General features: G+C 46.0%; 1 protein-coding gene across 1 annotated transcript in view; it reads left to right on the top strand.

Moving 5' to 3' along the window:
- SNRNP200 (small nuclear ribonucleoprotein U5 subunit 200) overlaps positions 1 to 24,561 on the top strand; it is a 45,474-nt gene that overhangs the window by 11,797 nt on the left and 9,116 nt on the right. Inside the window, exons 13-33 of the mRNA XM_063311192.1 lie at positions 393 to 548; positions 2,515 to 2,685; positions 2,838 to 3,031; positions 4,222 to 4,345; positions 7,019 to 7,168; positions 7,558 to 7,668; positions 9,275 to 9,406; positions 9,564 to 9,752; positions 11,450 to 11,647; positions 12,448 to 12,600; positions 13,665 to 13,745; positions 14,054 to 14,137; positions 14,555 to 14,661; positions 15,853 to 15,971; positions 16,757 to 16,911; positions 17,086 to 17,275; positions 18,049 to 18,222; positions 18,991 to 19,151; positions 19,839 to 20,063; positions 22,356 to 22,547; positions 22,829 to 23,007. Coding sequence (XP_063167262.1) covers positions 393 to 548; positions 2,515 to 2,685; positions 2,838 to 3,031; positions 4,222 to 4,345; positions 7,019 to 7,168; positions 7,558 to 7,668; positions 9,275 to 9,406; positions 9,564 to 9,752; positions 11,450 to 11,647; positions 12,448 to 12,600; positions 13,665 to 13,745; positions 14,054 to 14,137; positions 14,555 to 14,661; positions 15,853 to 15,971; positions 16,757 to 16,911; positions 17,086 to 17,275; positions 18,049 to 18,222; positions 18,991 to 19,151; positions 19,839 to 20,063; positions 22,356 to 22,547; positions 22,829 to 23,007 — 3,245 coding nt within the window. The remainder of the gene's footprint in view (positions 1 to 392; positions 549 to 2,514; positions 2,686 to 2,837; positions 3,032 to 4,221; positions 4,346 to 7,018; positions 7,169 to 7,557; positions 7,669 to 9,274; positions 9,407 to 9,563; positions 9,753 to 11,449; positions 11,648 to 12,447; positions 12,601 to 13,664; positions 13,746 to 14,053; positions 14,138 to 14,554; positions 14,662 to 15,852; positions 15,972 to 16,756; positions 16,912 to 17,085; positions 17,276 to 18,048; positions 18,223 to 18,990; positions 19,152 to 19,838; positions 20,064 to 22,355; positions 22,548 to 22,828; positions 23,008 to 24,561) is intronic.

Here is a 24,561-nt window from a genome sequence, read left to right as displayed (position 1 = left end):
CCCATTGATTTTGCTTGCTGGAAGCCAGCTAGGAAGGTCGAAAATAGCAATCACGTGACCATAGGATGCTGCGACGTAAACGTGAACCAGTTGCCAAACACCCAAATCATGATTGCGTGGCCACTGTGACGGTTGTAAAGGCGAGGACTGGTTGCAATCTGGGTTTTAGCGCTGTTGTAAGTCTGAACTTTTGTGAAATGAATGGTCGTTCAGTGAGGACCACCTGTAGTTCTTATGAGAGTTGTAGTCCAGAACACCTAGAAGGCCAAGGCTGCACTCTCTGTTTTGTTCCTGAATATTTAATTGGTGGGTTACCTATGTGTTCTACGGGGAAGGGGTTGGGGGTCAGCGGGAATGAGGATTTTCTGCTCTGACTCACTCTCCTAATCCAGGGGGCAGGGAAAACCAACGTGGCTTTGATGTGCATGCTGCGTGAGATCGGAAAGCATATCAACCTTGATGGGACAATCAACGTAGATGACTTCAAAATTATCTACATTGCACCCATGAGGTCCCTAGTACAGGAGATGGTGGGCAGCTTTGGAAAGGTAAGAAGAGTTTACTCTGAGTTTGAAGAAGACATGCACAAGAGTGAGCGCAAGTGGAGCAGAGCTGAAATGATGAGAGATGCTGTAGCACTAAGTCTTAATAGCCCCTTTCACCCAGTGCCCTTCAGCTCACTGGCCCAGTCATAAACTGCTGCTGTTGGAACTGGCAACACACAAAAATGCTAACCGGGACAAATGGTGCCGGCTTGGGAGAGTTCCCACCTACTTCCAGTTTGGTCTGGTGGTCTTCAGGCGTCAGGAGAACAGTGGCAAGGCTTCCTTTAATCAGTGGCCTTTTCCACCTAGGGTGGTGGCAGCGTGTGTGGCTTTGGCACTGCAGCCGGTCAGCCTGCTGGGGGCGTTCTATGACAGCCATGCCTTGAGAGCATGTTCTTTAAAGGGCCCCTTGTGTTTCTGGCTGTTGTGTAATCCCATGGTTTTTCCTTGGAGGACTGGCTGGGTGGGGCTCGCACAGTGGACTGGGATTTCAGGTTCATATAATATTGTTCTTTGACTCACAACTGTCCCAGTGCAGCGTTCATTCCATCCTGTGCTTCATTTACCAGCTTAGCAAGGTTGCATAACACCCACCATTGAGCTAGTTAGGTACATTATATAAACCCAGCAAGTGTGATGTTTAATCTTTGTTCTCCAAGTTATATAAACCCAACCGATTGTAGTTTGTTCAATAAACCATAGTTAAGAAAACCATGACTTAATGCAGCATGCAAACTAAGTCCAAGTTCTGAGGACCTTCTCAGTTCATATTGCTGCACGTGTAACAGTGAAAACACAGGATATAAACGTTATGTGTAATTTGAGTGTAATACAGTGGATCGGAATAGAAAGATATGAAACATCTTTTGTTAATCCCCACTTGGAGATTGCTTGGTGGAAGAAAAACAGAGTAAAACTTAAATGAAGTAATGAACAAAGCTTGACAGGAGAAATGACTAATTGAAGGAAGAGGAAAGCAAACTAAAGCAGTTCATTTTTTAAATCAAGGACACAGTGGAATGGCCAATTTGAGAAGGACAAGCCAAAATCAGAGGTTACATCTGATGAGAATTGGTGGAGCATAGCAACGAAAGGCTGACCTTTGCAGGGGGAGGGAAGGGAAGTTAGTTGGAAACTTGCTTCCTCTGTAAACTAAGGTACACTGGCTATAAGTTACATATGTGTTGCAAGGGTTACAGCATTAGTGTCTATTTGGAACATTGATGTATTTATAAAAGTTGTACAGGTAGTCCTCAGTTACAAATGGTAATTGGGACTGGAATTTCTGTTGCTAAGTGACGCAGTTGTAACATATGACGTCACGTGACCACACTGCTTAGTGATGGAAATTCCAGCACTTCTGGTTCCTGTTGTTAAGTGAATCTTGCACCGCCGTTAAGTGCAACATCAAGTGGTTGCCAGTTGCAACCTCCTGCCAGCTTCCCCACTGACTTTGCTTGTAGGAAGCCAGCAAAGAAGGTTGCAAATGGCATTCACATGATTGTGGAGATGCTGCGACTATCCTAAGTACGAGGACTGGTTGTAAGTACCACTCATTCAACGCTGTCGTAAGTTTGAACAGTTGCTGAATGACTGGTTGTTAAGTGAGGACCATCTGTATTGCATAATATTTATTTCATGATATTTACGGCCCACCCAAATTCTAATGGACTCTAGGTGGGCTAAAACGAAGTCCCCAAAAAATGCACTAAAGAAAGATATTAACACATAGAAATCAACAATCAAAATCCCTGGTGCATCAGAAATGCTGTTCACTTAACTAAGGGCCAAATGCCAGCTGGAGCAGTGCTGTTATAGGTAGGTAGGTAAACTTGATGGTGGTCTTTGACCAACCTGTCAGTGCTGCTTTGATCTGTTCTTGAAATAACCTGTGGAATATTTTGAAAGATGCCTGTTTTAAAAGCATGAGTCGCTTGATATTAGATGTCTGCTCCCATCCTCCTTGTAGCGTTTGGCCACTTACGGCATCACAGTGGCTGAGCTGACGGGGGACCACCAGTTGTGCAAGGAAGAAATCAATGCCACCCAGATCATTGTCTGTACCCCAGAGAAATGGGACATCATCACTCGCAAAGGAGGGGAGCGCACCTATACTCAGTTGGTGCGCCTCATTATCTTGGTGAGTTGACCCGCAAGCCTCTTTTCGGGACCAAATGGGATCTGTGCAGCCATTGCTGGTTGCAGTGTGATCCACTGGAAATATGTCAGCACAGCTTCCTTTAGCTTCTTCCATTTGCTGTGCGCGGAAGTCACACTTTCTCCTGTGGGCAGGATGAGATCCACCTCCTCCATGACGACCGGGGACCAGTTCTGGAAGCCTTGGTGGCCAGAGCTATCCGCAACATTGAGATGACGCAGGAGGACGTGCGGCTGATCGGGCTGAGCGCCACCCTTCCCAACTATGAGGATGTGGCCACCTTCCTGAGAGTGGAGCCTGCCAAAGGATTGTTCTACTTTGACAACAGGTTGGCGGGAGGTGGGGGTTAACCTGAATAGTTACTGAAGACGCAGGGTAACTGGTGACATCTGTCCATCAAATCTCTAGGCTGCCCAACTGGAGACAGTTCCGGGCAGCCTGACATACACAAAAACTATGCAATCGACAATAAAGCCCAATAGATACTGTCACCTGGAGGGAACAGCAGCCAAACTGCCTCCCCCACCAGCAGAGACAAAAATAGACAAAAAGGCCCACAACACATTAATCCACTTTCTGGAAGAAGAGACCTTGTAATGTTCTTTTAAAGGCTGGAGGGATGGAATTTTGGAAAGGGGCTGGTTGGCTGACACAGATGCTCCTGGGTCTTGGTCTAGGGACTGTTTAGTACAATGAGTATGTATATATTTGTACCTTTGAGTCAGTCGTGACTCCTGGCAAATGCCTGGACAAGTCCCTGCAGTTTTCTAGGCAGCATTGTCAGAAGTGGTTTCCCCTGGCCTTCTTCCTAAGGGGGACAGAGAGGGACTGCCCCCAAAGTCCTCCAGCTGGTTTTGTGCCTAAAGCAGAACTAGAACTGAGGTCTCCCCACTCCTAGTCCGGCACCAGCCACGAGGCCAAGTTGGCTCTCATTCTATGCATTACGCAGGGATGAATGTTCCTCCTTTCATGCAAAGGCAATTTCTGCTCCCAGGCATAAAAACTATTCTTCCCCCAGTGTGAAGACTTAAACTCTAAGAAAATATATTTGTGTTTTGCATATATTTCTTTGAGCATCCTCTCCCAGCAGTGTTACGGTTCTGTATGCATGCATGCATGCATTTATTTATCCAATTTGTCCCCGCCCATCTCCTCCCATCGGTTATGATATGGAATTGAAAGCAAACCTACAAAAGAAAGTCCTTGGAGAGATTTCATGCCAGGTTTTAGCCCGTCTACAGTCCTGTGAGACAGTAGGACATGACAATCATAGAATTTTGCATAGGAAAACTGCATAATGTTTTATATATATATATATATATATATATATACCTACAGAATATATCTATATCTACTATATATCTATACACACACACTGCCATGTTTTTGTCAAACCGAACAAAGAGCTGTGTAAAGTGTGTCTTGGGAGTAAACATTTCTCGTGCTCTTAATTTAAGATTTGCAAGGCAAGCTGGTGGTGTCTTCAGCTCTCTTAATCCTGCCCGTCTCCCCTTGTAGCTTTCGCCCAGTTCCTCTGGAACAGACTTACGTGGGAATCACAGAGAAAAAAGCCATCAAGCGTTTCCAGATTATGAATGAAATAGTGTATGAGAAAATCATGGAGCATGCTGGGAAGAACCAGGTAAGATGGGTTGGGCTTCCTTTCATTTCCCCACAAATTTAATCTCTTTTGGATTGAAGGGGTTGCAAAAATAGATAGATTGTTTCTGGATGCAAAACTTAGTGTTCCTGGAAGCACCACCTGAAAGAACCGTACCTGGATGCGGTCATATTGGGGCGGTTCTGAGTGAAGTGGGTGGCTGAACGTGTGCTTTTGAAGCCAACTCGAGGCGGTGAAGCTTGGCTTTAAAGCTCCAACGTCTTGAGACCAAATAGCTGAAGAGGATATTGTTCCTAGTGGAATTTTCCTGTGCCTGAAGATCCGCAAGAGTTTCTTTTACGTGGTGATTAGGGACGGAGCTATGACCAAATCCCAGCGGTGGAATAGCCTCCCCGCAGGAACGGCTTGGCTGGCCTTCCAATTTCCTTCTTCAGTGGAGCATTTTAAATTGGCTGAGAATGCTTTATGATTCTTCTTTTTAGTTTTTTTAAAGTCCGTATCTATTTAATTCACTGTACAGTATGTTCCTGATATCTCTTGATGAAATGCATTTTTAAAATATTTAAGTACAACTCCTGAGAGATCAGTTGTGAATGATCATGGTGCCTTTCTGATGGGAGCTGTGATGTAATGTTACACATCTGGCGGGTACCAGTTGAGAGAGACTTACTTATTGACCACATGTAAGCTCTGCCAAATTCTTCTTGATTTAATTAGCTATTGCAGTTTTAGGAACATAATAGTCAAAATCACAATTCAGGATAATTCTTTTAAGTTCCATCAAGTGGGGGGGTTTTGGGTGGTGGCTGGGCAGTATCTATAGCATTACACTTTTAAAAATCTCTACAGTTGGACCCAGTATCTGGAGAAGTCGAGCTGTATTGTGTGTTTAGAAACTTACTTTATTTATAAAATGTGTTACGTGCTTTTAGTATAACCATAATTCCAAAGCAGGGTATAAAGTAGCATTTAAATACATTGTGGCAGAATATTAGAGCTATAGCATTGCAACATTAAAAAAAAATGAAAAACACAAGGCAAACACAAGGATCAGAGATACAGCAGCATACAATCAGTTGTAATGCAACCCTTTTTTTAGGGCTGAGCACAATTTCCATGGTTGGACAGTAGGTTAGAGAAGTTTAGTTGAGTTGTATTTATTACTACTACTACTACTACTACTACTACTACTTAGCCACCCACTCCAATAGAACTGTGGAATATATGTGTCAGGATGGAATCTTTGCAAGGTGTTTTAATGCAGAGTTTCCACCCTGCCATGGATTGCTGCTGTGCAGGAAAGGAGAAGGTGGTGCTGAACGGAAACCTGCGCCTGTGAAATGGCTGGCATTCCTTGGTAAGCCGGTGGGAGATATGGGGAAGAGAAGAACTGTCAAGGTCAGACTCCTGTGCCATCGGGAGATGGCGGAAAAGAGGCGCGAAGGGGGGCAACCAGGGGGAATGTGGAAAGTTACAGAAAACACTGCTTGTGTGCTGTGGGGGGGGAGGAGCTTCAAGCTGCTGAATTGCACGTGAAAAATGACTTCGCTTTGAAACTGGATGCTGATTCTCACTGAATAAAATTAATTCATATCCTGCATGGCTTGTGATTAAGTTGCATTGAGGGGAATACAGAACTGGGTTCATCACAGAAAGTCACGATTAACTTTGCGTGCACAATTCAGCAGCTTAAAGATCCCCCCCCCCGCCAGCACACAAGCAACAATTTAGTGAAGAGTAGATATCATGCATAGCCTGAAATACCATGTTTCTCCTTGCTGTGGACCCCCACCAGTTGCCTGTCAGGTTTTGGGTAGCTGCCTGAACTGAATGTGATGTTTCCCAAGCACGAATCTCACAGATTTCTGGTTAGCAAGTTTTATTAAGACGAAAGTGGTAGTGATACAAGAATCCCATGTGGGGGACATGGTTGGTGATAAAAATATGATGAATAAATTGAATAAATAAATAAATAAATTCCAGCAAGTGAACTGTTTTCGGTTGAGGACCAAGATGTCTATGGGTACATAAGGGCAGGGACTTCCTGGGCCTTTTTCCCATCACTGATGGTGCTCAGGAGAACAGGTGGGTCTCTTCTGTAATAAAGCCCATAGTTGTGGATTGCCTGAATCTTTCCAGTCTGAGAAGCAACTCTGATGTTGATGCCTTTTTCTTTTCTGCTGATTTCCTCCTTTATTACATGTAGTTCTCACTTAATGGCCATTTGATTAATGACAGGCCAAAGGTTCAGTGGCCTCGGAAAAAGTGCTTTACGACCTGTACTCACAGTTATGACCATCACAAAACATCACACCACCCTGCAGTCATGTGATTGCAAGTTGGGCACTTGGCAGCTGCTTGCATCTATGACCAGTTGCAGTGTCCTGCAGTCACGTGATAGCAGTTTGTGACCTTTTTGCCGGTTTCTGGCAAAAAATGTCCATTGGGGAAGCTGGATGTGCTTAACAACTGCGGCGAGTCACTTAATGACCCATGATTCGCTTAACAACCATCGTAAAAATGATGGTAAAATCGGGGTCCGGTCCCTATTGTGGTCATTAAGTGAGGACTACCTGTATGCTGCTGTTCTCAGTGCCTCGTTAGTCTCATCTCTCTCTAGCCTCCCTCACTGCAAACTCAGTGCTGCTGTCAGAGATTCTGATCAAGGGTTTTGTTTCTGATGTTTGAAACCAGGTGCTTGTGTTCGTCCACTCCAGAAAGGAGACGGGGAAGACGGCACGAGCCATCCGAGATATGTGTCTGGAGAAGGACACGCTGGGCCTCTTCCTGCGAGAGGGGTCTGCTTCCACAGAGGTCCTGAGGACAGAGGCGGAGCAGTGCAAGGTATTCATGTTCCAACACGTTTCATGCTGATTTCGAAAGAGGTTTTGGACAAAGCGCCCATGAAACAATAATCCCGTCTAAGCAGTCACGTGCAAAGGGTTGCCAAGTGTCAAATCCAAGGACCAGAAGAGGAAGCCCTATTTTTTACTAAGATCCAACTTCTGCTCTTTTTTACTAAGATCTCATAGAGAACTGCACTTGGTTCTTCCTTCTAGCAAAAGTCGGGCTGTCTCTATGGATTGGCGAGCCCTTTAAGGGCGAGTGGGTACCTAGCAAGGATTCCCTGTCCGTTCCTGAACATCGCTGTCTTTGTCTTCTATCGTTGCCAGTCAGTTGAGCAGAATGTTCTTCTTCGCCTTCTAATGACATTGTTATTTGCCCCTGTACAGAATTTGGAACTTAAAGACTTGCTGCCCTATGGATTTGCCATTCACCATGCGGGCATGACCAGGGTGGACCGAACGCTGGTGGAAGATTTGTTTGCCGATAAGCACATTCAGGTACGGCAGCGCTTCCTGCAGCGATGGGTTCCCTGTTGTTGAGTGTTCTAAAATACTTGATGGGTAAGAGGTAAAGGAGGCTCTGAAATGTCTCCTCGTCATTGTAGATTGTTGTTCTGTTCTCAGGGAAGGTTATACGTTAAGGGCTGCTATACCCACCTGTAGGGCTGGGGGTGTATGGAATACTTTGCCTACTTTAAAGTTGTAAACATTTACTTCTTACACATTAAGCTTTTCTTGACTTAAATTGATAGGTTTTGGTGTTCCATATGACCTATTGCACTGTTTTTCTATTGCTTATATCAGCCCCATTCTGTTGCTAGGCAGAAATATTTGGGAGGTGCTATTCATTCGTCTTCGGGATCTTTGGAATAGGGAAGAAGAGCCACTTTCTGGTTACCTCGTGACGATGGATCTCTGACTTTTCTGCCTGGCTGGCTCCTTTTGAAAGACATGAAAGAGTTAGTAGTGGGCTCAAAGATTAGTCTATATCAGTGTTTCTCAACCTTGGCAACTTTAAGACGTGTGGACTTCAACTCGCAGAATTCCCCAGCCAGCCATGTTGAAGTCCACACGTCTTAAAGTTGCCAAGGTTGAGAAGCACTGGCCTAGGGGACTTTTACTCTGCAGATATAGCTCTTGATTACATCTCAGACTTGGAGGACTCTTTTTTTTTGGCCAGACTAATCCTTTCTATGTAGTCTGCTCTCTAGAACAGCCTTTTTAAATTTTATTTTTGGTCGCCAGACTCCATCCTACTCATCCTGGAAAATCAGGTTTTGAACAAAACATCTCTTCTCCCATAGCAGCTGCTACTCCGTATTTTGGTACTGACCTCGTGTCCTTCCTCTTCCTGGGTCGCCAGGTTGTTTTGGAAGGATTCAGTTGCGGTGGGTCCAGGAAACAGCCTTGTATTGGTTTCCTCTTTCACAAACCACTGTTCCTTGCCACTCCACTGATCTTTAGCTTTCCTTTGCCCCACCGTTTTCTTACTGCGACGTGAAATGTAAAATTTGGAAGAAAAGGAATCATATGTGAAAAGCAAATCTTCTAGGAGAATATATGAAACGGTTCACAGTCAATTGTAAAATAGGATTCCTAGTTGGAGATTTCTGATCCAGCCTTTTGTATCATAACATGTGCAAGTTACGCATAATGTATTTACTCTTGCCGCTGCATTATTAGAAAGTTGCCTTGCATGGGTTAGCTCCCCTCAGAAGACAGCTTCCCTTCCCATAGCCTGCAAAACAGCAGTTTTTACAACAATCTGAAGGCAGGTTATTTTTTTTTCTTCAGTGCTGTTTTTCTTCCTTTGCAAACACACACACACACACACACACACACGGAGTTTATAAATGTAATCTAGATGTTACCTAATCAGATGAGGGAGCGTCTGCAAGAAAACAGCCAAGCTGAGAGAACACCAAGGACTCCACAGTCCAACCCTGAGCTACGGATATTCTCTGTAGCATACAGTATATAACAATTAAATTGCGTGTGCTTAAAAATCAGTTGTTATTGCAATGACAGCTCTAATTGTTTCACTGATAACGCAAATATTAGAAGCTCTCTTAGATCTAAGCTCTCGGGCATCCTTCTCTCACAGGTTCTGGTCTCCACCGCAACCCTGGCTTGGGGCGTTAACCTCCCTGCTCACACCGTCATCATCAAAGGGACCCAGGTTTATAGCCCTGAGAAGGGCCGCTGGACTGAGCTGGGTGCGCTGGACATCTTGCAGGTAAGTCCCGCTCACGAGTTGGGCGCGCCGGCATGTGATGCGCTTAAATATTCAGAACTTCACTGTTGGGCCTTTCCCAAGAGGTTTGGCTGGTCTGCTTAAACGCTTTACCAGGCCTTACGTTTGCATCTCAGGCGCGCTGGTGTGTTTTGTTCAGATGCTGGGTCGTGCTGGAAGACCTCAGTATGACACGAAGGGCGAGGGGATCCTCATCACGTCCCACGGCGAGCTGCAGTACTACCTCTCCCTGCTCAACCAGCAGCTTCCCATCGAGAGCCAGATGGTGGCCAAGCTCCCAGACATGCTCAATGCGGAGATTGTGCTGGGGAACGTCCAGAACGCAAAGGTGAGGACTGGGTGCCCGTCTCCGCTTCATCTGGAAACACTCTAGGCTTGACTGTGTTCACACATTACAGAAATGAAGTAAGAAAAGGAGGTTGTGCTTGTGCGCCACTTGTAAGCTGTTCCGTGTGGAACAAATGGCAGGCTATAGATTTACAGGTAGTCCTCGGCTTACGGCTCAGTTGGGACTGGAACTTCCATCGCTAAGTGATGCGGTCGTTAAGTGAGTTGCGCCTGATTTTGTTACCTTTTTTGCCACGGTCATTAAGGGAATCACCGCAGTCATTAACTGAATCTGGCTCCCCTCATTGACTTTGCTTGTCGGAAGCCCCCTGGGAAGGTCACAAATGGCAATCATGTGACCCTGGGACACAGCAACCATCGTAAATACGGGCCAGTTGCCAAGCACTCGAATTTTGATCACATGACCGCAGTGGAGAGTGCAACGGTCGTAAGCATGAGGACTGGTCACAAGTCGCTTTTCCCAGCACTGTTGTAACTTCAGACGGTTATTAAATGAATGGTCATAAGTTGAGGACTACCTGTAATAAGTAAATAAATGGTTAGGATGGAGTTTAATAACAATACACAGCATGCAGTTAGGGCTATAAATAATTCCCTAGCTGCAATCTTTTGCACTGGATGAAGAGCATACAGACAATTTCTGCTTTTGTTGATTCTTGTTTGCATCCAGCTGCTTGCAAGACATCCTTACTGGCCTGGGTCTCAAATCTCTGCCTAGTCTAGATTTCATCCAGGTGTGGTCCTACTTCAGTGCTTACCATCTGCAGCAGCTTTTTCAACCCTGGTGCCTTCATAATGTCTTGAGCGTGCAATTCCCAGTATCTCCTGCTGGCACAGAATTCTGGGAGCTGCAGTCCCAGTCTAACCCAAGGATACCAGGATGGGAAAGACGCCAGTAGGGCTTGGGAAGGCTTGGGACAGCCACTGCCAATTCTTGTTGAAGTCTCTTGGTGCCCTGTTGGATTGTAACATCTGTCAGCCTACAATTGGGAAGGACCTAGTTTGTGACAGTTACAAGAATTCTGTCCTCTGTTTCTCTCCCCACCTCCCCTCCCCCCAACTTGTCATGATGTATGGGTTTATCTTTATTTACTTTCTGGGGCCACCCACTCATGAAGCGCCCACTGGAGTTGGGCAGCTGTGATAAATTTAAATAAGTAAATAAAATAAAAAAGCAACTCTGGGTAGCTTTCAAGTGGGTTGAAAACAACTAGCGACAAATAAATATAGCGACAACAAAAGCATCTGTGCCAGGGGAAGATGGGCTTGGATCCCCCTTTGCCAGGCCTTCAAGGTAGACCAATGCCACGTAGGTCAGCACTACTATTATTGTAAACCCACAGTAGTAAATTCTTGCAAGTCTGAAGGTGCTTCTCCTCTCCCTCACTTTATACTTGTGTGAACTAGGGAAGATCACGTTCTCAAATTACAGTTCTGCCCCAGACTCAGATTTCTTTTATCTGACTGCTGGTTTGGTTGCGGCTCTTCCTTCCGTTCCTCAAGGCCATTCTATATTCCCTCCCTGCTCTCCTTTTTCCTTTTATTAGTAATCTGTGAGCCTATTCACCATACCTTGCTGGTCTTCAAAGCAAGAATTGGTGACATCATTTTGTTCCCCTCTGCTTGTAGCATTTCAGAGGCTAATAGTCCTGTTACTTCCTATTTTGGCTGTTGCAGGATGCAGTAAATTGGCTCGGCTACACTTACCTCTACATACGAATGCTGAGATCTCCAAGTCTCTACGGCATCTCCCATGATGACATGAAAGGAGATCCGTTGCTGGATCAGCGCCGACTGGACTTGGTGCACACAGCAGCCCTGATGCTGGACAAGAACAATTTAGTCAAATATGACAAGAAGACTGGGAATTTCCAGGTTAGTACAGAGATATTCAGGTTACTTTGCCAGAGCAAATTCCACCAGCATCTGTTAATGGCCCAGCCATGGGTAATCACTCGTGTTGGCAATAGCGTGTGAGGCCCAAAGTATTTCCTTCTGTATTTCCTTCTTCGTTTTGTTTCGTTTCGTTTCATCGGCCACCCGCTCTCCTGCAACTGTGGGCAGCTTACAGAGGATTACAAAAATTGTGGAAAAGACCACAACAATAAAAGACAACCACTCAGGGGAGGAAAAACAAGATCAACTTAAAAATTACATCATGCTCACATAATAATAAATGAGACCACACACCATCCTAGCCCAGAATATGGGGAAAGAGCCAGTCTTCCTAAAAGCAGCAGGATGGGGCCATTTGGGCTTCGGTGGGATGCTGTTCCAGGAGGCAGGCAGGGCAAGAAAATATACAAAGTTTTGCTTGGTAGTTTCATGCAGGTTAGCCTCAGTGCTGTTGCTCCATGAAACTTAACAAGCGAGACTTGACAGACGTTCAAAACCATGAAAAGTGTAGAGAGGGGCTATTTATCTTCCTGTAATGCCGGGTCACCCAGTCTTCAGGTCAGTCAATGAAATGCATTGTTAGCAGCTTCAAGATACAAGGAAGTGCTACATCACACAAAGCTCAATTAACAGATGAACCTCTTTGCCTGCTAAGGTGGTGGTCACCACTTGCTGCAGTGGTTTTAAAACAACACAATTACAGTTACTCTTCTTATGATTGAGTCTTCCTTCTCCCCTTGTTAGCTGCTTCTTTCCCAGTCATCCTTCTCTTTCCGCAGGTGACTGAGCTGGGCCGTATAGCCAGCCACTACTACATCACTAATGAGACCATACAAACCTACAACCAGCTGCTGAAGCCCACCTTGAGTGAGATTGAACTCTTTCGTGTCTTCTCTCTGTCCTCCGAGTTCAAGAACATCACTGTGAGAGAGGTATGAAGTCAGAGATGGCAGCTGCCTTCTGTCACCATTTTGCTAATATTGGGACAGTCCAGTTTGTGTAGCTCAAGAGCTTTCTCCAAATCTTTGCTTTTATTTGGGGAGGAGGGCTGTGAGAAGTCACAATGTGGAATGATTTTTTTTATTTTGTTGTATTGTACATGCCAGATTAATACAGACTCTTGATGACAAGAAAAAAGTCTATAAAATGTCCATGGTAGATACAGATAAAAGCAACCAATAAACAAAGTTGCAACCATAAAAAAATTAATTGTAATAATAGTGTTAATGAAAAACCAATCATAACGAAATCAAAATAATATCAACAAATAAATCGAAGTATGTAATTCAGAATGAAAGATGACAATAACAAACTGTTTAGCCAAGTGCTGTTAGGAAAAGGTTTTGTCTTCAGTAACTTCTGCAATGTTAAGACGGATGGAGCAGCTCTTAATTCTAAACTTTTTCAGTTTTTCCCCTTCTATCTTAGTTTCTATAAGGATTATTGATTCTTATTAATTAAATAATATTGTTCTTTAAGGGATTTAAACAGGCTTGAATATTAACATTAGAGCTAATGTTATTGTTGCTTGGCTCACTTCATAGAAATAAATGCGTCCATTTCTAAGTATCTGGCATTCTGGCTGTTGCTCCATTTTGTACAGAACCTAACTGCAACTTTTGCTTTCAAGTGTAACCCTCTGTTGCTCACTTCTAGCCTCGGGAATTGATTGACTCAACATGGGTAGATCTGTGGGTGATGTGCAGTAATTCACCCAGCAACTTAGCCAAATGATTCCCAAATTATAGCCAAATGATACTGCTGAAATAAAGAAAGCTTAAAAAGAAGCGTATCAAAAGAGCTCCATTCAGTTCTCATACTTGGAACCAAATTCTGAGCTCAACATTCTTTAACTTCATGCAGTATATCTCATTCACCATATTCCAGTTGGTGGAACTCTCTAAAAATAAAACTCTTCTTGCTTGTTCAAAGACTGTCCACTCTAGAGCATAACAGAGGTGATTCAGTTCTTACATTTTTCTCCTAATCTTTGCAGGAAGAGAAACTGGAACTTCAGAAGCTGCTTGAGAGGGTCCCAATTCCAGTGAAAGAGAGCATTGAGGAGCCAAGTGCTAAGGCAAGTTCTTCCATGTCCTGTGGGAAAATCTCCCCAGGGCAAGTCTGGATTGGCTCATGTTTTACGGCGTGGGCCAATTTTTATTCTATTCGTAAATGTTGCCCAGGACCTAGAAGGCTGAATGGGAGATTCAGATGAATAAGCCATTATGTTCAAGTTGGTTTTGATTGCTGTAACCTTTCCCAAGTGTAAGACTGGAGAGCAGGGTTAACATTCTCTTAAAAACCCCAAACATGTTCCACTACCTCCCCTTCCAGGGGGAGAAGGGTATGTTCTCTGGAGGGTGCTAAATTCTCTTCCTCTCCTAGATCAATGTGCTCCTCCAAGCTTTCATCTCTCAGCTGAAACTAGAAGGCTTTGCCCTCATGGCAGACATGGTCTACGTCACTCAGGTGAGCCCCAGTTCCAAGATAATTTGATGCCTGCATAGTTGGGCGTGGCTGTTCTAGTGCTAGGGAAGACTGTCCCAAGGTCACAGGATCCTTGTGGGACCCGAAGATGCTTTCCCCCCCCCTATTAAAAAAAATAATAAAGTCTTTTGTGGACCAGAGTCCAGTTTGTCTGATTCATCTCTTGATTGTCCAGACGTGTACAGGTGGGGTGTGGGGGAAGGAGAGATGCCAGTGAAGTCTGATCATCTGTATAGCAGATCAGGAGCTTCAAATCCAGACAATTTAGGATTCAAAATGTGATGGTGGTGGATAAATACTTACTTGTCAGTAAATTAAAATGAGATATGCAGTATTTTCCTCTTTCCCCAGATTTCAGTTGTAAGTTGAAATTGACGTTCTGTTTTGTATTCCTCTCAGTCTGCTGGACGGCTCATGCGTGCCATCTTTGAGATTGTCCTAAACCGTGGTTGGGCACAGCTCACCGACAAGACCCTAAACCTTTGTAAGATGATTGACAAGCGAATGTAAGGCAGCTGCTCTTAATTTTTTAATATTTTCCATAGCGTCTATCTGGCAATGCCATCTGCCTGTCCTTCAGTTTGTTTCTATGCATGTTTATTCAGAAATAAGTCTTGGTTTAGTTGCATGTAAATACTCCAACAATTAGGTTGTGTGAACTGGGGCATAAGGATTAGGACAGGAAAGGACCAATCTGTTCAATGTATATTAAACTTCAAAGAAAGAGTATACCCAAAGTTTGGTTTCCTTCAAATGATGCATCTGGCTAAAATTTACTTGTGGTACCCACGTCCTGGTATCCTGGATTCTGTAACTGTGTCTGTGTTTGGGGGGTGGGGAGGAACGTACTTTTGAAAGCAAAATTTAAGTATCTGGCAGAATTTTAACAGTTTGTCAGTAGTGTTAAATAGGATTAACATGGAGAAAAGAAGGGAACTGACCATAGGAGTTGTGGAAATGGGAGCATGGGTGTGTTGTGTCCTTAACCCTGCTAGCTTCTGGTCGGTCGGTCGGTCGGTCGGTCTGTCTGTCTGTCTGTCTGTCTGTCTGTCTGTCTGTCTGTCTGTCTGTCTGTCTGTCTGTCTATCTATCTATCTATCTATCTATCTATCTATCTATCATATTGCTTTACTGCCCATCTCGTATTGCAACGACTCTGGGCAGTTGATTAACATTTTGAAGTAGTCCCTGCCATCAGAACTTTCTAGAAACCTTTTAAATATTTTAATAAGGTCCCCTATTTCCAAAGAGATCTTGTTAGAAAACCAAAAGTGGGACTGCAACAGTGCAGGTTTCTGAGTTCCCACGTTACATGTTGGGAAGAGCATGTTCTGTTTTGCACCTGCACAGGGACACATAGAGAGAATGCCAACATCCCCAAGGCAGTAAAATTAGGAAGTCTTGCAAGTGAGAATGAGCAGAGTTGGTCTCGCAGCCCTCACCAAAGGCGACTTTTCTGCAATTAAAAATGAAAGATTCAGCCAGATGAAAGGAACAAAACTGCAAATTTCTAGTTTTTCATCTTTTACCAGCTGTGATTGAGGGTTGAATCTTGAGAGGTGCAACACTGGAGTTAGTCCCATGGCCCCACCAGTTCCCTGCACTGATTCGCAGTTTTAGACATTGTTTGTAGAGAAGCCAACAATTGAAGGAAAGCATGTGCTGGACCCTGAGTGGCAGCCTTCTTGCTCCCATAGGTGGCAGTCCATGTGCCCTCTCCGTCAGTTCAGGAAATTGCCTGAAGAGGTGGTGAAGAAAATTGAGAAGAAAAACTTCCCCTTTGAGCGGCTGTATGACTTGAATCACAACGAAATAGGTCAGTGCTCTGGACCATGGGGTAGGGATGTGAATTGGGGAGGGCACCACCTGGAGGCCAGGAAAGGTACTGTATTCCCTTGCAGCGTGTGCGTTGCTTGGTTTTGCTTTGGTTCCTTTGACCCTGAATTAAATATTTTGATTATGGCTGAATTTGAAGAGACCAAGCACTGAGACCAGGGAGGACCCAACAGAAGAGACCTTGTGTTATGTAAATCACTGCAATAAATATAATTTGTAATTAATTTGGTATTTCTAAGTATTTTTTTTTAAAAAAATAGGAAACTCCTAAAGATTATTCAAATGTACTGATAAAAACCAGTGTTTATTTTGGACCAATATTTTGGTTTATTTTGGATCAACCCCAAGAGACACATAATGTCAAATTCAATGTGCGCAAAAGAACTTCAGTCTATCCCCTAGAATCCAGGAACACAAAATGCAGGCTAAAGATCAAGAATACTGGGTTAGCTTTTGAGTAGCCAGCATGCTTCAATCCAAATTCTACACTGTGGGACACAAAGACTGACCCCACACATACTGTACTCACAGTGAAGCTTGATTTGTTGAGTAAGCCACAAATGACTGAGGTCACCTGAAACAGTAAGCCATTAAACCAGGATTTACAAATCCAGTGACTGGCTTCACACAACATGTTTAGGCAGAACCACACAAGGAGCTTAGCACAACGTGCCAACCCAACCATAGGGAATATCCAGCCCTGATTTATGATGCTGCTGAGAAAAGACACCTCTCCTCCCCTTCACCGATACTGTCCTTATGCAGGCGAGCTCATTCGGATGCCCAAGATGGGAAAGACAATCCACAAGTATGTCCACCTGTTCCCCAAACTGGAGCTGTCTGTCCACTTGCAGCCCATCACCCGGTCTACTCTGAAAGTGGAGCTGACGATTACTCCTGACTTCCAGTGGGATGAAAAGGTAAATGGACCATCTGGGATCTGCAGGAGCAGCCTCCAGTAACGCTGAGGAGGCGGCATCTGCGGGTAGCCTGGGGGTGAGGCGGTTCATGGTGGAGAAGTCCCTTCACTCTTGGTCTGGCGGCCCTCCTGGCTTCCTTTGTACAGTCCTGCCTCTCTCCTCTTTCGCGGCCAGGTCCATGGTTCCTCGGAGGCCTTCTGGATTTTGGTGGAGGACGTGGACAGCGAGGTGATTCTCCATCATGAGTATTTCCTTCTGAAGGCCAAATACGCCCAAGACGAGCACCTCATCACCTTCTTCGTGCCGGTTTTTGAGCCTCTTCCTCCACAGTACTTCATCCGGGTGGTCTCAGATCGCTGGCTTTGTAAGTCCCTGGAGCAGGGGGCTTTTCTGAGCAAGCTTCTGCTCTCCTGCTGGAGTTTGTGTTGCTGGGGGATACATTATGGAGGCGTTCCATCTGGGCGCGAGCATTTTCTTGCAAAAGCCAACCTGTCTGAGATTTGGTTTGTGTGAGGGAATTTGGCATACAAGTGATTCTCTCCTTTTTTTCTTTTTCTTTCAATTATCGATACACTTTTTTCCCCATTGGGACCCTGGGTCCAGGGTGGCTCCCGAAAGTACCGGCACATCGGAATATAAGATCACGCTTTAAAAAGTGCAGTTTGACCGCAGATTCAAGAATGATGTACGGTGGTTAAAAGCGGCAATAGAATAATTTACGCTTAATAGATAGTTACAAGTCAGCACCCATCAGGAATGTGAAGGAGACCAAAATGCCAGTCCCGCCTGCATTGCTGCCGCCAGTTCTGTTGCACTCCCCCAGGTTAATCGCAGCCGGTATAGGTGTTTGGTACACGCCACAGTGACATCATGTGTAATACCATTGCCCACCTTGTGCAAAGTGTGCAATTCATGTGATGACTTAGTGGCCCACGTGATGTCATTTGGCTGTCCTGCGGATGCCCCTGGCAGCCAGGCTAGAATGCAGTTCAGGATTTCCACACTGGCTGCTTGATCTCTCCTCCAGAGGAGACTGGCCATAGCAGGAGAGAAATGGGGGGAACTGGGCAGTGGTTTCCTCTCAAGCTCTTGGTGCCACCTGTTCCTCAGCCGTGCGCGTGTGCTTGATCGTTCCAGCCTGTGAGACCCAGCTGCCAGTGTCCTTCCGGCACTTAATCCTGCCGGAGAAGTACCCTCCTCCGACCGAGCTGCTGGACCTGCAGCCCCTGCCAGTCTCTGCGTTGCGGAACAGCGCCTTTGAGAGCCTCTACCAGGACAAATTCCCCTTCTTCAATCCAATCCAGACCCAAGGTGGGCGTTGCAAAGGGTCGGCGGGGGGTGGAGGGCCATCCCAGCAGAAAGAGTATTTTCTCAGGCATGGGGAGCTTCAAGGGGATTGACTGTCTTTGCAAATACAACACAGGGATATCTAACACTGTAAAACATGGCTGGCTGGGGAATTCTGGGAGTTGAAGTCCACACATCTTAAAGTTGCCCAGCTTGAAAAGCAGGGCTCTCAGAGGGGAGGGTGGGAGAAAATATTTCCCTGTAAGCAGAGAAAGTAGCTTTGTGTATATGAACATTTACCTGTGAGAGCCGGTTTGGTATCCTGATGAAGGTTCTGGACCAGAAGCAGGAAGACTGTGAGTTCTGGTCCTCTGTTGGGCACAAAAGCCGGCTGGGTGACTTTGGGCCAGTCACACTGTCCCAGGGAGAGAGAGGAGAGGAGAGAGGAGGGAGCATTATGTACACCACCTTGAGTTGCAAAGGTGGGACATAAATCTAATAATAAAAGAATCTGTGAGTATTTCCTGCTGTGGTTAGACAAGATAAAATAGCATCACTGCAGAATCGCAGATTAGTCAAAATCCCTCTTTTGCTTCCCAAATTGCTCTTTGGGAATTCTCATCAAGTAAAATGTTAAAAAAAGATGGGGGATGGAAAAGGTTAGAGAATGGCAGCATGTGAGCATTGCTTTCCTGTGTTGTACCTCCCTGGCACCTGGTACACCTTCTCTGTGATGGCTGGAGCATTGAGTGACCACTGCGGGTTGTTCAGCGTGGCTCTTTTTGTGTCTAGTATTCAACACTGTGTACAACAGTGATGAAAATGTCTTCGTGGGAGCGCCAACGGGCAGCGGGAAGACCATCTGTGCTGAGTTTGCCATCCTGAGGATGCTGCTGCAGAACGTGGAGGGCCGCTGCGTCTACATCACGCCCATGGAGGCGCTCGCCGAGCAGGTGCTGAGCTCCTGACTTGCCGTGTTTTGAGCCTGCTCTTCCCAAGAAAGGGAGTAGATCAGAGCTCAGCAGATGTTGCTCCCTCTACAGAGTCACACAGGCAGCAGATATGAAAAGGAGGGTTTTTTTTTTTTATGGTGAGGCTAGAAGGGGCTAAGCTCTTTGGGTGAAAGTTTGACCTGGAGGCTTTCTAAGATGTGTGATGGATTATGAGGGTGACCTTGGAAGACGGGTGGCGGGGGGGAGATGCCTCTTAGGGGATGATCAGATAAAAGAGAAGGGAGCCCGGAATAGAGTAATGGACAGAGAAAGAAACTCAGGAAGGACCCACCCTAGCTACTCAGGCAGTAAATAGGGAGGGTGGGAGATTTGTACTTGCTAGATAGATGTCAGCCCTCCCAGGTAGACCAGACAGGAAAGTTGATGAGATGAGCTAATTCTACTTTATCGTAAGGCTGCATTGACAGAATCTGGCAGGTCTGAAGGTGCAAATCTCGCGCTGTCTCTCTTAACAGCCTGATAGGGCGGGCCCTTCCTACGTTCCTTCCTCTGGCCGTTCCTCCACTGCGGGCCCCTTTCTCTCTTACCTGATCGCTCCCTAGGTGGGATCTCCCCCCCCCCTCCTCCCACGGCCGCCTCGTATTCCGTCACAGAGGTGGTCGTCTTCCTCTTCCTTCTCCGAGACAGATCTTCTTGGACTGGTATGAGAAGTTCCAAGAGCGGCTTCTCAAAGTCGTCTTGCTGACGGGGGAGACGAGCACCGACCTGAAGTTGCTGGGAAAGGGCAACATCATCATCAGCACCCCGGAGAAGTGGGACATCCTGTCCCGGCGCTGGAAGCAGCGCAAGAACGTTCAGAACGTCAATCTCTTCATTGTGGACGAGGTTCACCTCATTGGCGGCGAGAACGGGGTGAGTCTCCAGCAGAGGAGGAGGGCGCTCGTCTGGTGGGGGAAGGCTGGGCGCTGCCCCCTCCCTCCCTCCCTCCCTCTTGGAGAGGAAGCCTGTATTCTAGAGTGCCCGTTTCCCACCCACCCCCCACCCCAGTTTAGTAAGGACAGTTTTGCCCTGCGTGGTAGAGAGGGGGAGGTAAACTAGAGGGAAAGGAGGTTTCTCAGTGCTTGCTTTAGAAATTTGGGGTGAGCAGTTCCCTCCTTTCCTCCCCAACTGACTGGGTTAGTACTTCGTGCTGCATAAAGAATGGTCTAGATCAATGTTTTCCGGCCTTGGCCACTTTAAGATGTCTGGACTTCGACTCCCAGAATTCCCCAGCCGGCATGGGAGTGAAGTCCAGACAGCTGAAAGTGGCCAAGGTCGAGACACGCTGGTCTAGGAGACATCCGAGCGCCTGCCGAGAGATGCTGAGAGGCGCGAGTGGGGTGCTCTTGCTCCAAGCCCACATACATTTCCTGTTTGGAAAACACCTTCACCACTTCTTTGAAAAGGAGAGGCGGCACGGAGGGAGCTGTCTCAGCTGGGTTTATACCTCCCCTTTGGATGCTGGTGTAATTTGCAAATGCAGCCATTGGGATTTGCTCCAGGGTGCGGCATGTTTCAGCAACAGGCTTTTATCGTCTACATTATCCTTCCACGAGTCACGGCCTTGCGTGATGTGATTCAGGATATAGCCATCTCTGGTCTGAGATTGCTGACACGCCTGTGGTAGCAGCTGGCCAACATCTCTACCCAGATGCTGAGGATTGTTGCAATGCGCTGTACACGGGGCTATCCTTGAAGAGTATCCGGAAGCTACAGCTGGTTCAAAATGTGGCCACGCAAGCAATTTTGGGTGCCCCAAGGGTGGCACATGTAACACCTCTACTGCATGAGCTGCACTGGGTGCCAGTCTGCTTCCGGGTCCAATTCAAGGCATTGGTTATCACCTTTAAAGCCCTACATGGCATGGGGCCAGGGTACCTGAGGGACCGTCTCACCCGGTCAGGCAGAGAGGGCATGCTACAGACACTGCCCACGAGAGATTGTCGATTGGCAGGGTCCAGGAAGAGAGCCTTCTCTGCCGTTGCCCCCGCCCCGTGGAATACTCTTCCCCCAGAGGTGAGGCAAGCCCCCTCTCTCCTGGCCTTCCGGAAAGGAGTGAAGACCTGGCTCTGCCGTCTCACGTGGGGCGTGAAGAGGGTAACCAACGCTGGGGGTGGTTGGCACCCTAAAGACGCTCCCTAGAAATTAAATTAAGAACTTTTTACCATATACCTCTTGGAACATATTATCTATTAAGAAGATTGTTTTTATTGTATTGTTTTATTGTTTTACTGTATTTTAACCAATTTTATTCCTCTTTTATGTAAACTGCCCAGAGTCGCTCTCAGTGAGGTGGGCATTGAATAAATTTGGCAAACAAACAAACAAACAAACCTATCTCCCGATCTCCCTGTAGGCATGAAATCCACTGTTCAGTAAACCAGATTATCAAAAATATGTCTGATATAGTCCTTTAAAAACTTGTTACGTCTGAGATAGGTTCAAATGAGTAAAGATCTAAATACTAAGAAGACAAGTTCTCCTTATAGAAGAACTTATTATACAATATTAGGTTTGTGGAGTCCTTGGTGCTCTCTGAGCCTTGTTGTTTTCTTGCACGTGTTTCATTGCCAGACTAGGCAACATCTTCAGTCTGAAAAGGGAGTGGGCCTTGCTCTCTGTTTATATACAGTATATAAACTGAGAGCAAGGCCCACTCCCTCTTCATGCTGAAGATGTTGCCTAGTCTGGCAATGAAACGTCTGCAAGAAAACAACAAGGCTCAGGGAGCACCAAGGACTCCCCAGTTCAACCCTGAGCTACAAATGCTCACGTTGATTGGTAGTATTAGGTTTCCCCTCTCTCCCAGAGGGTTTCAGGTCACCCATCAAACCAAATCTGCAGTCCTTCAGTCTTTCTGGGACAGGGTTGTAGAATGGCTAAATCAAGCAGTTGCCACTTTGAATCCCACTTCTGCTTTCCTGAGAAACTGAAAATGTATGTGTGGGATGGTGACTTGAGGATCATAGATGACCTCTGCCACTTGACCTAGTGCCGTTCTAGTTCACTGGTAGAGCTTTGGGCGATTTCTTCAAAACTGGGGAAGGGTACGCGAAGCTCAGCACTTCATTGCATGCCTTTCCTGCTCAGTCGTTCCAAATTGCTAAATACCAAGTCACAGGGTGTTCCTGACATAACTTGGCTCTCCTTGGCTTCCTTCCGCAGCCAGTCCTGGAGGTGATCTGTTCCCGGATGCGCTACATCTCCTCCCAGATCGAGCGGCCCATCCGCATTGTAGCCCTCAGCTCGTCCTTGTCCAATGCCAAGGATGTGGCCCATTGGCTTGGTTGCAGTGCTACAGCCACTTTCAATTTCCACCCCAATGTGCGCCCTGTGCCTCTGGAGTTACACATCCAAGTAAGTCTCCCACCTTCTGGGCAGCTCCACCCATATGAAGCTACTGTAAACCAGCTATTGGTCTACTTATCTCTGCATCATCTTCACTGATTAGCAGCAGCTTTGTGTGCCCTTAGGCAAAGCAAATGCCTTTTCCAGCCCTTTCTGGAGCTCTTCAGGCTTCAGCTTTATTTTCCATGCTGTCTGTGCGCTCTATCACTTAATTGCAGTTCTTCCTTTTAAAGTCTCCCCCAGCAAGTAGATTTGGTGTTATTGTCAGCTGTCTTGGTTTTCTTGTTCAGGGTTTCAACATCAGCCACACACAGACCCGCCTCCTGTCCATGGCTAAGCCAGTCTACCACGCAATTATGAAACATTCTCCAAAGAAGCCGGTCATCGTGTTTGTTCCCTCTCGCAAGCAGACGCGTCTGACGGCCATTGACATCCTCACCACCTGCGCTTCAGATGTCCAGAGACAAAGGTAGGAGCATGGTTCTGTGTAGTCGGGTAATTATGCAAAGTGAGGCTGACTTTTGCAATCACCATTGAGCAAATGTGCCTGATTCTTTTGTGGTGGTGGTGGTGGTGGTGAATTTATTCTCTCTAATTAGCCAGGGAAAGACTTAACAAAGTGTCCTGAGTTCTGCTTGTTGACTGCTGAAATCTGTTTCCTCCTTATTTTGAGTTGCCCCCAAAACTGCCAATATATTTTTAATCATTACCTTTGAATCTGCATGGCTTAGTAAATTGTTCATTTTCCAACAGCAAGCTAAAATTTTCCTTCCTTCCTTCCTTCCTTCCTTCCTTCCTTCCTTCCTTCCTTCCTTCCTTCCTTCCTTCCTTCCTTCCTTCCTTCCTTCCTTCCTTCCTTCCTTCCTTCCTTCCTTCCTTCCTTCCTTCCTTCCTTCCTTCCTTCCTTCCTTCCTTCCTTCCTTCCTTCCTTCCTTCCTTCCTTCCCACTGCTACACACAGAGAAAGTTGGCCTTTGAAGCAGCAGTAATGCAGCTTCAGTCTCTCTAATGCAGGAGTGAGCAAGCAAACCCTTTAGTCTACTACTGTAAAATGCTCTTTGCAAAAAATCTGTTGAGATTTCTGGTAGAACCTTTCTCCCCCTTTTCTGCATTTATTTCTTTGTTTACCTACTTTTCTCGAATGCCACTCAATCCCAGAAAGCTCTAGGTGGCTAACAATCCCATAAAACACCAATAAAAAAGAAGAGAAAGATGCAAAAATAGATGAAAGGTTCAATCAGAATCAGAAAATGAAGCCAGCAAAATAACCTGTTGCTTGGGGGAGAGGGAGAAGAGTGGGGGAGGGGAAAACGATACGTGAGACAATAGGGGTACCCTTTGGGCCTGTAAAGGTCTGCGGGAATGACCTTGGGAGACAGGAGGAAGATCCACAGGCTAGGAAACAGGTAAGAGGCAGCTGAGCCTGCAGAAGCAATGGGGAAGTGGGAAACATCTCAGAAGGGACCCTCCCTAGTTCCTGGGACTGTAAAGGAAGAGGGAGGGGAGAGATGTACTCTCAGACTTGCAAGATTCTGTTGAAGTAACTTTACAGTAAAGGTAGTGTTACTACTCATGGTTGGTGATTCTTGTCTGGACTACCTCGCGAGGCTGACAGGGCCTTCCCCACTCACTCTGAGCTTCAGCTTCATCCACCAATTAATTTTTGCTTGAGGGAATGTAGCCCTTAACAAAGGTATGCCATCCACCCCGGCTTTAATGGGCTGCCTCTTGGACCGTGGTCCTAAAAGTGGCATAACTGAGTTAAAATGTGGAGGTCATGGATTCAGTTCTCCATGTGTTATCTGTTCCCTGCTGTAGATCTGAATGTCGACTTCCATATAGTTGAACTGAGTTTGGGGGAAAAAATCCAAGATCAGTCTGAGGCAGTCAAGGAGATGCGGGATTTTCAGGGCAGAGCAGATCTGGAGGCTCGGAATGAAGCAGCGAAGGCTCTTCAGAGGGCTGCCGTTCTCGTGCCTCTCCGTTTCCTTGAGTGGGTCTGCCGATTTCAGGCTTTCAGCCCC

This window comes from Candoia aspera, chromosome 9, assembly GCF_035149785.1.
Source record: "Candoia aspera isolate rCanAsp1 chromosome 9, rCanAsp1.hap2, whole genome shotgun sequence".
In the NCBI taxonomy this organism is placed as follows: Eukaryota; Metazoa; Chordata; class Lepidosauria; order Squamata; family Boidae; genus Candoia; species Candoia aspera.
The sequence above is the reverse complement of the archived record's forward strand: the minus strand, read 5'-3'. Positions and strand labels throughout refer to the sequence as shown.